The sequence below is a fragment of the Prionailurus bengalensis genome, chromosome A1 (genome assembly GCF_016509475.1).
Source record: "Prionailurus bengalensis isolate Pbe53 chromosome A1, Fcat_Pben_1.1_paternal_pri, whole genome shotgun sequence".
Taxonomy (NCBI): domain Eukaryota; kingdom Metazoa; phylum Chordata; class Mammalia; order Carnivora; family Felidae; genus Prionailurus; species Prionailurus bengalensis.
Genome location: NC_057343.1, coordinates 141199783 through 141215264, shown reverse-complemented (window position 1 = coordinate 141215264; position 15482 = coordinate 141199783). Strand labels below are relative to the sequence as shown.

General features: G+C 40.2%; 1 protein-coding gene across 1 annotated transcript in view; it reads right to left on the bottom strand.

Moving 5' to 3' along the window:
- The window catches only part of SV2C (synaptic vesicle glycoprotein 2C), a 234426-nt gene that overhangs the window by 27565 nt on the left and 191379 nt on the right, over window positions 1–15482 (bottom strand). Inside the window, exons 7-12 of the mRNA XM_043592336.1 lie at window positions 11200–11310; window positions 10661–10749; window positions 6495–6653; window positions 3051–3184; window positions 1362–1565; window positions 737–896 (exon numbers count right to left, since the gene is read on the bottom strand). Coding sequence (XP_043448271.1) covers window positions 737–896; window positions 1362–1565; window positions 3051–3184; window positions 6495–6653; window positions 10661–10749; window positions 11200–11310 — 857 coding nt within the window. The remainder of the gene's footprint in view (window positions 1–736; window positions 897–1361; window positions 1566–3050; window positions 3185–6494; window positions 6654–10660; window positions 10750–11199; window positions 11311–15482) is intronic.

The following is a 15482-nucleotide window of genomic DNA, read 5'->3' as shown; positions in this document are numbered from 1 at the left end:
GAGTCCAGAGACTACTGACCCTATCCTCCAGCAGAAAGGGCTTCTGTGGTGACAAAGTATACATGAAATTAAAAAAGGCAGAGGCCATTTGTCTTTGCTCATGTCAAATGGAAAAAAAAGTGTTTTTATTCTTTCAGTTTTTCAGCTGCTATAGCTCTACCCCCAAACTCTACCTTTTAGCCCCTTCTCTGATAAAGGTATAGTCTTTTTGTCTCCACTTTGGGTCTGATGCATACTTTTCTTCTAATAGCAATCTGTGTTGTTGCTGTTGTTGTTGTAACTGGAAATGTGGTGGGCTTCCCTGCAACAGACCAGGAAGGTCAAAAGATAAGGTCTAGAGACTTCTGCGTGGTTGCTTAATACAGAGCTCATGTAGACACTTGCAAAGGAAGGTAAGGACCCTCTCAGGACTGATTAGCAACTCAAAATGTGGGTTAAATCCTGCCCCTCACCGCTTCATTATAGGTTCCTCCTATTGTTAGCCACCAAACTAAGTCATAGACACAATTAAATCCCTTCACCGGTTTCACTGCCCTATTATTTCTTCCACTAGCAACTATATTCCCTTACATTTTCTTTTTAAGACATAGGAGTGAAAACTACAACCTCATAAACCAGATACTAATTTTGGATTTTCACTTCCTTTGGGAAATGACAGTTTGGCTTATATTCTATGACTTTTCAGTGGTCCCATGAAGCTCAGAGCACCTCTTCCTGGAGGCCCATTTTAACATACCTCCGGTCTGTGGGGTACAGTTCCACAGTGACCACATCAAGAGAGTTCCAGGCCGAGATGGTCAATCCATTATACAGACACAGCACGCCTACCATCATGGATTCACTGCTGCCCAACCAAAGGAAGAAACAGCTGATCCCAGAAAGCACCATAGAACCACCTGCCAATGAAGAACACAAAAGGCTGGAATGTTTCTCATCATCTTAGTAGACCAAGAACCTTGGGTCTTTGACATCTCTCAGCAAAAGTGAATCCCAAGGGGAAGGTGTAGGCTTGACTTCATAAAGCTCAGGTACAGGTATGTTCACCTGTATTAAAAGTTTGTCTCTTTAACAGCCTTCTAAACACAGCAAGCATGAAATGCACATCATCAATTTCTCAGCTACTTAAGTGGAAAAATATACATTAGTCACACATAATTAGTTTTTCAGTCTGTTAACTCATGGAAGCTGCTCAAATAAAATGTAATTAGACATAATTTCTAGTCTTAATGAAAGGTCTTAAGGGATTTCTCCTCATCTCTGTGGGATGCAAATCCCTAAGAGCATAGGGAGGACAGTGGGAAACGGGCTCCCCGTGGATTGCAGGGGCAGCTCCTTTATTTTACATGAAACCAAGCACATACCCAGCATCGTTAAGCGCCCAATTCTGTCCATCAGGAGAGCAGACACGATGTTCCCTGGCAACACTGCCAGTGTCCCCAGGAAGTTGACAAAGTAAATCCAGTAGGCACTATAGTCATCATCAAAGGTAATCTGGCATCCCGTCTTGTTGTGAAAAAACAAGCAGTTGTGAAATTCGCTATCAATGAATTTATATGGCTCAAAATCTGTGGACACAAAGACAATTTATCAAGCTTTTTACAGTTCCACACCAGTATAAAAAAGCCTGTCAAGAATTCAGGAAAGAGTCATGGTATTGTAAACTCCTTGAGGGCTTCAAGGTCTGGCCAAAGCGCAGGGACTGGTCTAGAACGTCACATTACAAAGTAGCCTGAATGAAGGATATGTTTGTCGAATAAAGGAATAAATTAAAGAATCCACTTATTTTCTGATTTCTTATGGTTGGCCATTGCTAATTATGTTACTTGCTTACTTCTTTATAATGTTACTTCGTTCTAATTATCATGTTACATAAAGACTATCATTACAGTACTAATAGCTTCCCTACTACAATTACAAAAACAATTTGTTTCAGAATGCGCATAAATCAGTCTTGTCGTTGCTATTTTATGGGCTCTGAGGCAAAGAAAAGGAACGGGACTTTTGTCAGGCTCCTTAGGCTGAATTTGTAACTTGAGGTCAAAGTGGAGGAACATACAAAGGAACAAGAGTTCCTTACTGGAACCTTGTTGGAAGCTCACTGCTGAATTTTTTTTTTTTTCCTTGAACTTGGATCTGTTCAAGGAGCGGGTGCAGAGGGGTGGCTTCTGCTAAGAGACAGTGGGAATCAAAACTGTTGCTGTCCTTGCTCATCAAGATCTGCCTAAAAAGCTCGTCTTCCGAGGTTGATCGGGTTAGAAGACAGTGACAGCACTCTTTACAAAACCCCGAAGGCACCTGATTACACCCTGATCTGGAGCCAGGCACCATTGGCTCCTGTCTGAGCATCAAGAAGGCAGGGCTGCCAAGAGTGGAGCGCTTTACTCCCACCAGTGTGGGGCTGTTATTTTAGACTCATAGGACAGATGGACCAGAGTGTAGGAGTGGGAAAGCATGAGCTTTGCAATCAGATAAAACTGGTTCCAAACGTTAACTGTTACTAGGTCTAAGAAGGCAGCCAAATTACTTAATTTTGCCAAGTTTCCACTATCATCTCAACAAATGAGATAATGAACGTCTAATGATAGTGAGTAGGAACCAGCATACAGTAGGTGCTCTATCAGTGTTTCCACCTCCCCCCTCCTATTTGTCCTGGAGAGTTTCCAGACTCCATTACATGGATTGCATTAAAAAGCTATCTGATTAAGCATGGCCATATGCAGTCCGTTTCTGTTAACTGAAGTTCAGGCATGATCACTTAAGTGGACATCAGAATATGAAACCAGGATTATCAAAACAAACAAACTACAGGTTAATTCTTTTCTTCAAAATTGCTCAAAGGATTTTTTTCAATTTTGAACTTCAGCAAATCCAACGGCATTAAATCTGACGGGAGACAAATAATGTAAGCTTAACCTGATTAAGGAAATTCATTCCTTTACACTTTAATATCTACTTTCCCCATAAGCCTCTGCCCACACAGGGATATCACGTTTCTGCCAAGAACTGGGCCATTTGAAGAGGCCCTAGGCAGGGCTAAGGAGCACACCTACCTGTGTTATCAAAAACAGTGTCAATAAATGTGCAGTTCTTGAAGTAGGTGTTGACTGAAGTCACATCCTTAAAGGTGCAGTCCTTAAAAACTGAATCTTTGAAAGTTACGGATTTGAACTTGATCCCTAGAAATCTGCCCAACACACACAAAAAATTCTTATCAATGGTTATGTCCATCAGGGTTCAAAGTGAAGTCAAATGGGTTGAGAGATCTGATGCCCCATTTATAAACTCTCCATAAAGGACACTGACCTTTGAATTTTCTAGGCTCTTAGCTTTCCCACCTTTTCCTCATACAGCCTGTCCTTCGGCTATCTCATTGCTCACCAATATGATTTTCCACCAGAAGAGATGGCATTCAAGATAACTTCATTAAGCCTTTGCAATGTTGGCATAAGATTTTGTGGAGTATCCTATTGATGGTACAGTGTTTGGAGTTTACCTGTGGCTACTGATTCCTTATTTTTCAATCCTATCCTTTCGTTCCTGCTCATATGCCTTTATTTAAAAATTCTCTCTTTTGGGGTTAAAGGCTCTAACTTGAGAATGTGCTCTCATGCTCACTTTTAATGAAAGTCTGTTTGCCAAGTTAAAAACTCAAGACTTCTTCATTCTAGTGTAGGGATTTCAGTGATTCTGAAGAGAGGACATAATAATTCTGCTTCATTTATGTGAGGGATGATTGACTCAAGGCTCAAGAAACTCATAAGTTACACTCATTTCCATGAATATTTTTCTTCTCACAGCCAACAGGTATTCCTTGAACCAAGCAGACTGACTAGAGAGCTCTGCTCATTTTTGAAAACTTGTAGATGTTTCTGGGTGCTGCTGTGGGCAGGGATTATAGGTGGTGAACAGGATTAATAGTTATGATGATCCCAACATCTTAGATGTCCGTGTTGGTCAGGACCTCTAGGAGACACAGACTGATAGTCATCAATGTGTCTTGGTAAGTTATTAACAGACCATGAATGTATTCTTAGCCAGTCACTGAGAAGAAAATGCTGGTTCAACTGTAGAAGAAGTCATTATACCAAATACCACTCCTAGTAGGAACAGAAAGGGTCTGAGCTACCCAGGCAAGCAAGCTGACTGACTTAAGATCTATATATTTGTTAGTACTTTCAAAATTGTTCTCACCTTAATGCCTGATTGCATTCATCAGCTCAAAGTGCACTGTGGCCTAACAGATCGCCATCTTAAAAAGTAATCTTATAGGGGCGCCTGGGTGGCTCAGTCGGTTAAGCATCCGACTTCAGCTCAGGTCACGATCTCGCGGTCCACGAGTTCGAGCCCCGCGTCAGGCTCTGGGGTGATGGCTCAGAGCCTGGAGCCTGCTTCCGATTCTGTGTCTCCCTCTCTCTCTGCCCCTCCCCCGTTCATGCTGTGTCTCTCTCTGTCTCAAAAATAAATAAACGTTAAAAAAATTTTTTTAAAATAAAAATAAAAAAAAAGTAATCTTATATGAACCTCTACTCCAGGGGTCTAGAGTAAAACCATCTAAACCATAAATTTTTCCATTAAAGAAGGGTAAGTAATGATGCATATTAAGAATATTATCAATTTTCTGAAATAGAACTGAATTTAGAAAGGGGAAACAATTTTTTAGGGTTTTTTTTATGAGTGGATAATATATACATAGGGTACACAAGGTACAAAGATCAAAACATCAAAAAAGGATAAAATAAGTCCTTCCCCACTCATTCCCAAGCCACCCAGTTTTTTTTTTCTTTCAACTTTTTTTTTTTTTTGGGACAGAGAGAGACAGAGCATGAACGGGGGAGGGGCAGAGAGAGAGAGGGAGACACAGAATCGGAAACAGGCTCCAGGCTCCAAGCCATCCGCCCAGAGCCTGACGCGGGGCTCGAACTCAGGGACCGCGAGATCGTGACCTGGCTGAAGTCGGACGCTTAACCGACTGCGCCACCCAGGCGCCCCGCCACCCAGTTCTTTTGCCCAGAGATAACCAGTGTAGCCAGGTTCTCATGTGCTCTTCAGGAGCGTTCTGTATATGGACTGCTAGCAGACGAGACAAGTTATTCTACACTTTTTGCTTTGTTTCATGAGAGTCTACACCCCGGAGGTTATTCCATATCAGTACCATGGCACAGAAAAGAGTTGCCATTTTATGATACTGAATAGGAAAGCTATTTGGAAAAAATGAGTTAGCTGGTGGTATTTCACTTTTCCTAAAGGACAAACAAATAAATATTCTATCATCTTCTAAAATAAATATGTATGTTCTACAAGGATTTTAATACTATTAAAACTACTAATCGCTCTATGGCTCATGTAAAACATTTCTTAGTGATGACTGAACAGTTGGCTTAGAACTTCAACAAATATCATTTAAAACATGTCAGAGACACAAACATATTAGACATTCTTAACAGAGTAACAATACTTTAAAAAATAAATGAAGTAAATTTTTACCCTCAATTAGAGAGCACTTGACTCTAAGGTTTTGGTGGAAAAACCAGGGCAGACTTGGGCTGGTATTTTATGTGGGAGAGTGAAGGTGATCCTACAGGGCTTGGCTAAGGATTAGGCCCCTCATGGAATTGCCAATTTAAATAATTATCTCCTAATTCATAATTCTCCCTTTCATTATACAGACTGTAAACATCCTATGGAATTCTTTCTTATCCTTCCAAACTAGTTATGCCCTGGAGGACCTTGTTCAGTTATTTAAAATTTTTACTTTTACCACTTCTGCATTTGGAACAACTTCCTAAGAATGATGTTAACCAACAGGAGCTCATACCGGCAATTATTGGCTCAGACAACAACTGATGGAAACAATGACCTTGTCTGTATCTTTCCCTCCCTGAAAGAATGGACCAGAGCCACCTTCCTGAGCCAGTTCCCTCCCCTTATCAAGATGCATTCCAGATTCCATCTTCAAAAATGTCCTTTGCTAACTTATTCCATATTTTCAAAACCCTTAACTTTGGGAAATGATTCCTGTTCTCTGAGAGTCTTCCTGATACAATTTAATGCCAATTATTGATTTGACATAGGGAGAAGGAAGGGGTTCTGAAAAGTGGTCCCCTTTTTCAGGGATAGGAGACAGGCATCAAATGACACTTGACATTTCTTCTCTGGATTAAATTACACTATAACCCATATTATTTTCTCACACTCTACGCTCTTCTCTTCCGTAACTTATTTTTGTTGCTTTCCAGGGTCTCTCTAAATTTTCTTTTTGTGCCAGTCGATTCCCCTAAATAAATGTAAAGCAGCTGTTTCAGAAATAGTTTTAAGTAAAATACTTATATACATGTACCTTATCTTTAAAGCCTATTTGGAAGTTTTTAAGTTCAATTTGAGAACGACTAAGTACAAACTAAAACAAACTGTGCATGCTTCAGTGCAGTGAAGGCCAATGAGAAATACATTTCTCAGAACATATAGAAAATTAAGTTATTTCAAAGTTTCTGGACCTGCCATTGTCGTATTCCGCTCCAATATGCAACTCGTTTGCTATTGTCAAGTTAACAGTGAAATTTGAAAATTTTTCTCTCTCTATCTTTTCGATTGGCAACACATTCGACTGCAGATGTTTAATGACATCAGGGAACCAAACAGATAATCCATAGTATCTGCAACGACAAAAACAAGAGTGAGTTCGTAAAGATGCCAGCATACCAGTGGCAATGACCGCCTCCCTGACATTTTCAGAGAGGTGGCGGTTCCTGGAGAAGCACTTCTGATTGTGACTGTCTCCCTGTAACATTAGGAATCATTAAACGGTAATCTGTATTGCCCCCTCCTCACCATGGTGAAATCTGCAAAAATCAAGCTAGAGAGACGACTTGACCTAGGGAACCTGAGATGTATAATTCCTGCACTCTTCCTTGGGAAGGAACATGCAGCCTATATCAACCACATGGCATCCTGATGCTGAAGTTTTTCTCATCACCCCAGCCTTCACTGAGCAACCTTGTCTCCCAGTCTGCTTGTACTAACTCCTAGGATACAAAATGTGAGTACCCTTAAAGAATGACCTCCTTACTAATGGGGAATATTTCTTGGTTTCTACACTACTGTGATCCTGCTAGCCTGAGGGCAGAGAACCATTTCTCAAGTGGTTTGAGGCTGGGAAAAGGGACATGCAGGTTATTTCCCTCTAATGTATTATGCCTTACCTTCTAATATATTATGCTAGCATATGACAACTAAGTCATGCTGCTAGGTTCTTCAGTACAGCAGCTACTAACCACATGTGGGTACTCAGCGGTTGAAATGTGGCGAGTGCAATTGCTGGGTCATAGGGTAGTTCTATTTTTAACTTTTTGAGGAAACTTCACACTGTTTTCGAGAGTGGCTGCACCAGTTTGCGCTCCCACCAACAGTGCAGAAGATTCCCCCTTCTCCACATCCTTACCCTTGTTTCTTGTGTTGTTGATTTTAGCCCTTTTGACAGGTGTGGGATGGTATCTCATTGTAGTTTTGATTTGTATTTCCCTGATGATCAGTTATGGTACCTCTTCATGTGTCTGTTGGCCATATCTATATCTTCTTTAGAAAAATGTCTATGATCCAGCAAATTCACTACTAGGTATTTACCCACAGAATACAAAACTACTAATTCAAAGGGATACATGCAGCCTGATATTTATAGCAGCACTATCAACACACAAATTATGGAAGTAGCCCAAGTCCATTGACTGATGAATGGATTAAGAAGCCATACACACACACACACACACACACACACACACACACACACTAAAATATTACTCAGCCTTAAAAAAAGAATGAAATCTTGCCATTTGCAATGTCATGGATAGAGCTAAAGAGTATTATGATAAGTGAAATAAGTCAGTCAGACAAAGAAAGATACCATATGACTCCCCTCATATGTGAAATTTAAGAAACAAAACAAAGGAATAAAGGGAAAAAAAAGAGGCAAACCAAGAAAAAGACCCATAACTGTAGAGAACAAACTGACGGTTACCAGAGGGGAGGTGGATGGGGCGATATGGGAAATGGGTTATGGGGATTAAGGAGGGCACTTGGCGAGATGAGCACCAGGTGTTTTACAGAAGTGTTGAATCATTATATTGTACACCTGAGACTAACACTATACTGTGTGTTAACTAACTGGAATTTGAAATAAAAACTTAAAAAAACAAAACAAAACAAGAAATGTGGCTAGATCGAATGAGATGTGCTATAAGTGCAAAATACCAAATTTGGAGACTTTATGAAAAAAAGAACTTAAAATTAAGTCATTAATCATTTTTATATTGATTGTACATTGAAATTACACTATTTGGAGCATAATGAATTAAATAAAGTATTACAATTAATTTCACCTGTTTCCTTTTATTTTCTTTAGTGTGGCTGCTAGAAAATTTAAAACGACACATGTGACTTGCATTTCATTGCTATTGGACAGTGCTGCTCTAAGATGGTGGTTCCCAAAGAAGGGTCTGAGGACCAGTAGCAGGCATCAGCATCGCCTGAAAACTTGTTACAAATGCAAACTCTCAGGTGTCATGCAGACTGACTGCATCAGAAACTCTGGACAGGGAGCCCTCTAGGTGATTCTTCTGATGCACACTTACCTAAGCCTGAGTGACCCCATCTCTAATTTGCGAATGATGACAGTACCCGCCTGGTGGTTACTCAGGTTAAATGGGATGCCAAGGACCTAGCACATAGTGAGTGCTCAAAAGACTAGTTTTTATCATCATCACTGTCATTAGGATTTCTCAAACATCTCTGCCTTGGGATTCCAGAGATTCCAAGCCCTTCTCTTCATAGACCATGAATTAATTACTTACTAAATCTAATGATTTAGAGTGGTGGCCACTAAATCAGAAATGACTCATGGATGCACCATCTATCACAAGGCTTTTTACTCATATACACGGGACAAAAATCTTTAAAAATAGCAACAGTGACGGAAGCACACTACCCTGGAACATACATCATCAGTGACGTGGAAGAATTTCAGCTAATATTTTATTTATTCAGTAAACATTTACTGAATATCCACTAAATGCTAGGCACTATTTGACATTTCAGGGGTATTATAAGGAAACCGTAAAGTTTAAAATGTGGTCAGTCATAAGTAACAAAATATAAACAAACCCAATATTACCATGTAAATCTCCACATTAACAGTAGAACTTTCGACAGGCTTATTTTTGTACCTAGCCAAGGGTTTACCACATAGTAGGCACAAAATACCTGTTACTTTTCAGCCTTCTCTGCCTTCATAGATTAATGTGCCTTTTAGAACTTGAGTGGGAGTAACTTTACATATTCTGAACCAACCCTCCTAACTTGGAAATAAGGAAATAAAACTTGGGAGTGTCTTCAGGTCACAGAGCAGGATGAGATATTAGGTCTCCTGATCCACATTTCCCTCCTCTCTCCCTTTACCACACACCATGGCACTGCAAAAGATTGGTTATTTTGCCGTTTACTGTTGTAAGTCAGGGATGTTTAGAGATAGAACCTGGGGCATACATGTCGGGCTCTCCTAGGCACTAAGAGCCTATTGACCTAAAAGTGTAGGGCATTCTCTAACTGCCTCTTTTAAACAATAAACTAGGCAAAATAGAGTTGGACACAAATATTCTGAAACTATTAGCAAACAAAATTCTGGAATTTTCTTCCTACCTCCTCTTTTCTTAGAACACATATATGGTGGTTTTACTCATTTAGCAACTATTTATTGAGTGCTTACTATGTACCAGGCGGATATGGCAGTGAACAAAACAGCTTAAAAATCCCTGTTCTCCCAGAGCTTCCAGAGAGAGGGAGATGAGCTTTATTCTGTGCAGAATGAAGATACTTTTTGTATATTAGAAATGGAAGGTTCTTGGGGTGGGAGCGATAATAAGGCTGAGAAGGAGGTAGGAGGTACTGAGGGGCTGCAATTAAGAAAAGTGCTTAGGGGGGCGCCTGGGTGGCGCAGTCGGTTAAGCCTCCGACTTCAGCCAGGTCACGATCACGCACTCCGTGAGTTCGAGCCCCGCGTTAGGCTCTGGGCTGATGGCTCAGAGCCTGGAGCCTGTTTCCGATTCTGTGTCTCCCTCTCTCTCTGCCCCTTGCCCGTTCATGCTCTGTCTCTCTCTGTCCCAAAAATAAATAAAAAACGTCGAAAAAAAAAATTAAAAAAAAAAAAAAAAAAAAAAAGAAAAGTGCTTAGGGAAGGTGACCCTGAGAAGGTGACCTCTGAGCCAAGTCCCAAAAGAGGTGAGAAAGTGAGCTGGACTGTATCTGGGGGCAGTGCCAAGGCAGTTCCCTAAGATGAGAGCAGTTCTGGCATGTTCGAGGAAAAGCAAAGAGGCCAGTGTGGCTGGTGCCGAGCAAATGAGGAGAGAAGGGTGGAGAAGCCATGGGGAGCAAATCACCCACGGTCTCGTCGGGCTTTTCAAGCACTACTGGTTTTGCTACCCAGCTTTAGGACAAATAAAGGTAAGTCGTTTATAAAAACTATAATTGTCAGCAAATCTAAACTGGAAAAAAAAAAAAACTTTCCTAGCACATTAACAGCATCAAACAGTATAAGAAAAGAAAGCAGTGTGACTGGGAGTTATAGGGTGGAAATGTACAGATTTCACTCACGAAGAATTTAAATATTACTTACCCAAAGGACAGGGTGAACCAAACAATTGTAAGCTTTATTGTATTATCCCTGACTGGGTAGTTGAAACATCTCATAAAAGTCAACCAAATCTGTGAAATACGCAAGAGTTAGTTTTCTTTCACAGTTAGCCAGCCAACCCACTCCCCAACCCCCTTCACTAGTTACAAAAACACTGAGTTTTCTTTCAGCCAGATTCATTCCAACTTAAAATGTAAAACCTGAAGGCTGTAGGGAACCAAATACTGCAAGTTTCACCTTTTAGCTTCCTGCAGGCCAGTGGGCAAAGTAACCCAAGACCTCAGGGCACCCCATCCCAGCCAAGACTCCTTGCCTAGCACTTTTCCTTCCCAAAGATGGAATGTCTTGGCTAGCCTGCTTATCCCATGGGGATCCTTTTACCTGGTGCTAGTGCGGGAATTAGGTGACCTGGGCAGAAGCGGGCACAGCCCCACTCATGGAACTATTGCAATCAATCCTGCTTCTGACCAACCTCAAATGCAACAGGTTGGGCAGCAAGTCAGGGCACACTTTTTACTTACTCCGTAGAGTTCTGTCCGGATCCGAACAAAACACCTCCGGTACCATGTTCCTGTGTCACTCTCAATTTCAATCAGTTCATCTATTTGTTTTGGGGTTTTGATTCTGTTTACCTGTAAAGAGTGACACAGGGTAAGTGCTGAGTTCTCTTCTCTGAAGGCTTATAATTTGTTTTGAAAGAAGCAAAACCCAACTCCCACAGAAAGTATATAATCACTCCATTCATATATGAGACTATTGGCACAAGTATAAAGATCCCAACACCACCTAAAAGAAGCGAATGAAAGGGAGTACCAAAGAGTAAAAGGGAAGAACAAGTAGCAATGGAATAATATGAAACCAAAATACCCTTCTTTGAATCTTAACCACAAAGGCACACATTAGCAGATAAAACATTCAGAGAGATTAGCTTCTGGATTAAGAATTATTTTGCTTGGAAGAGTCCAGGCCAGATGGCTTTCCAGGGGAATTCTACCAAACATTTAAGGAAGAGTTAACACCTATTCTCTTGAAGCTGTTCCAAAAAATAGAAATGGAAGGAAAACTCCTAAGCTCTTTCTATGAAGCCAGCATTACCTTGATTCCAAAACCAGACAGAGACCCCACGAAAAAGGAGAACTATAGACCAATTTCCCTGATGAACATGGATGCAAAAATCCTCAACAAGATATTAGCCAACCGGATCCAACAGTACATTAAAAAGTTATTCACCACGACCAAGTGGGATTTATACCTGGGATGCAGGGCTGGTTCAATATCCACAAAACAATAAATGTGATTCATCACATCAATAAAAGAAAGGACAAGAACCATATAATCCTCTCAATAGATGCAGAGAAAGCATTGGACAAAATACAGCATCCTGTCTTGATAAAAACCCTCATGAAAGTAGGGATAGAAGGAGCATACCTCGAGATCATAAAAGCCATATATGAATGACCCAATGCTAATACCATACTCAAAGGGGAAAAACAGAGAGCTTTCCCCCTAAGGTCAGGAACAAGACAGGGATGTCCACTCTCGTCACTGTTATTCAATATAGTATTGGAAGTCTTAGCCTCTGCAATCAGACAACATAAAGAAATAAAAGGCATTCAAATCAGCCAGGAGGAGGTCAAACTTTCACTCTTCGCAGATGACATGATACTCTATATGGAAAACCCAAAAGATTCCATTAAAAAACTACTAGAATTGATTCATGAATTCAGCAAAGTTGCAGGATATAAAATCAACGCACAGAAATCGGTTGCATTCCTATACACCAACAATGAAGCAACAGAAAGAGAAATCAAGGAATCGATCCCATTTACAATTGCACCCAAAGCCATAACTCAGGAATAAATCTAACCAAAGCGTTGAAAAATCTATACACTGAAAATTATAGAAAGCTTATGAAAGAAGTTGAAAAAAGACACCAAAAAAAAAAAATGGAAAAAGATTCCATGCTCCTGGATAGGAAGAACAAATATTGTTAAAATGTCAATACTGCCCAAAGCAATCTACATATTCAGCTAGAAAAGACACTGAATAGCCAAAGTGATCTTGAAAAAGAAAACCAAAGCAGGAGGCATCACAATCCCAGACTTCAAGCTCTACTACAAAGCTGTAATCATCAAGACAGTATGGTACTGGCACAAGAACAGACACTCAGATCAATGGAACAGAATAGAGAACCTGGAAATGGACCCACAAACGTATGACCAACCAATCTTTGACAAAGCAGGAAAGAATATCCAATGGAATAAAGACAGTCTCTTCAGCAAGTGGTACTGGGAAAACTGGACAGCGACATGCAGAAGAATGAATCTGGACCACTTTCTTACACCATACACAAAAATAAACTCAAAATTGGTGAAAGACCTAAATGTAAGACAGGAAGCCATCAAAATCCTAGAGGAGAAAGAAGGCAAAAACCTCTTGGACCTTGGCTGCAGCAACTTCTTAGTCAAGATGTTTCCAGAGGCGAGGGAAACAAAAGCAAAAATGAACTACTGGGACCGCATCAAGATAAAAAGCTTCTGCACAGCGAAGGAGACAATCAGCAAAACTAAAAGGCAACCGACAGAATGGGAGGAGATATTTGCAAACGACATATCAGATAAAGGTTTAGTATATAAAATCTATAAAGAACTTATCAAACTCAACACCCAAAATCCAAATAATCTAGTGAAGAAATGGGCAAAAGACATGAATAGACACTTCTCCAAAGAACACATACAGATGGCCAACCGACACATGAAAAAATGCTCAATTTCACCCATCATCAGGGAAATACAAATCAAAACCAAAATGAGAGATCACCTCACACCTGTCAGAATGGCTAACATTAACAATTCAGGCAACAACAGATGTTGGCAAGGATGCGGAAAAAGAGGATCTCTTTTGCATTGTTGGTGGGAATACAAGCTGGTGCAGCCACTCTGGAATATAGTATGGAGGTTCGTCAAAAAACTAAAAATAGAACTACCCTATGACCCAGCAATTGCACTACTAGGTATTTATCCAAAGGATACAGGTGCCCTATTTTGAAGGGACACATGCACCCCCATGTTTATAGCAGCACTATCAAGAATAACCAAAGTATGGAAAGAGCCCAAATGTCCATTGAAGGATGAATGGATAAAGAATATGTGGTATATATATACAATGGAGTATTACTTGGCAATCAAAAAGAATGAAATCTTGCCATTTGCAACTATGTGGATGGAACTGGAGGGTATTATGCTAAGTGAAATTAGAGAAAGACAAACATCATATGACTTCACTCATAAGAGGACTTTAAGAGACAAAACAGATGAACATAAGGGAAGGGAAATATAAAGGGAAGGGAAATAATATAAAAACAGGGAGGGGGACAAAAGAGAAGAGACTCACAACTATGGAGAACAAACTGAGGGTTACTGGAGAGGTTGTGGGAGGGGGGATGGGCTAAATGGGTAAGCGGCACTAAGGAATCTACCTCTGAAATCATTGTTGCACCATATGCTAACTAATTTTTTAAACTAAAAAATTAAAATTAAAAAATAACAAAATAATAATAATAATAAATAAAAATGTGAAAAAAAGGAATTATTTTGCTTGGACTGAAGTGGTGATACATACTTTACTTTGGGGCCTACTGATTTGATGAATTTGGCCTCTACAAACAGTTCTTAAGGCTTTTTCATCAGTTATCTTTATATTTTAAAAGGTGTCTTGCAAGTTATCTTTATATTTTATGACCCTTTCTTCCTTCTCCCATAGCCTAACCCACAGCAGCTGGTCAGCAGGCAGCTACAGGAGACCATGGTGCAAAGTCAACAAAATGAGCTTTGACTGCAAGCATTAACACAGATTCTTCAGATGATGGGAGTTCAATGTGAAAGGCTGCATCTGGGACTTAAGTAAGCCTCTTTTGCTAAGGAAAAGAACCTAGATACAGGAGATACAAGGCTTTCAACACAGAGAACGAAGCCTGAAAGGAAGAAAAATAAAATAAAAAAAGAATGGTTCCTTTTGTGGACCTGTCCCACCTTACCCTGTTAGTCAACATTTATTTATTTTTGAGAGAGAACACAGAAATCTGCCCAAGTGTTACCCCTGCCAGGGATAACTTTTGAACACCAACATCCAAAGTAGCACTTCTATTGTGAGAATTCAGGTACTGAGGTTGTCTTTTGACAGCAGTGATTTGGGGACCCCCAGCATCTTCCAAATTATACAAGGTAGGCGGTAGCTTTCTGGCTATGTGAATATAGAGGTCTGAATTTATGAAAATAATGTCTGAGTCAAATGTGGGATTCCAACTAGAGTCAGCTCAAAATAATCCATGGTATCCCAAAATGGAAATCTATATCATATGGGAGAGATGTATTTTACAGAACACCTAAGTTGACTTGGGAATGCAAGAAGGCTTCAGAGACTGAATCTGAGCTGGGGCTTATGGAGACATCATTTTTCATGTGTGGAAACAACATGGAGGCCATTCCAAGTGTGAGTGATACCATATGCAATCATCCTGAGGTGTGAGAGAAAACAGTGGAGTGGCTGACTACAACAGGTTTGAGATTCCTGAAGAACAGTTCAAGGGCAGAGGGCAGTGAGTAATGAGGCTGAATGAAATCAGTGGCAGCAGCGTGGAAAGTAAGGAACAGTGAAGAGTGGTATTTACGATGGAGAATGATGGGACATAGGGAGTTCTTGAATATTGGGGGGATAAAGGAAAGAAACAAATAGAGTAGTTTTAAGGTTCTAGTTTAAGGTGCTGCTGATATCTTCTGATAGAATTTAGTAAAATGAAGAAGAT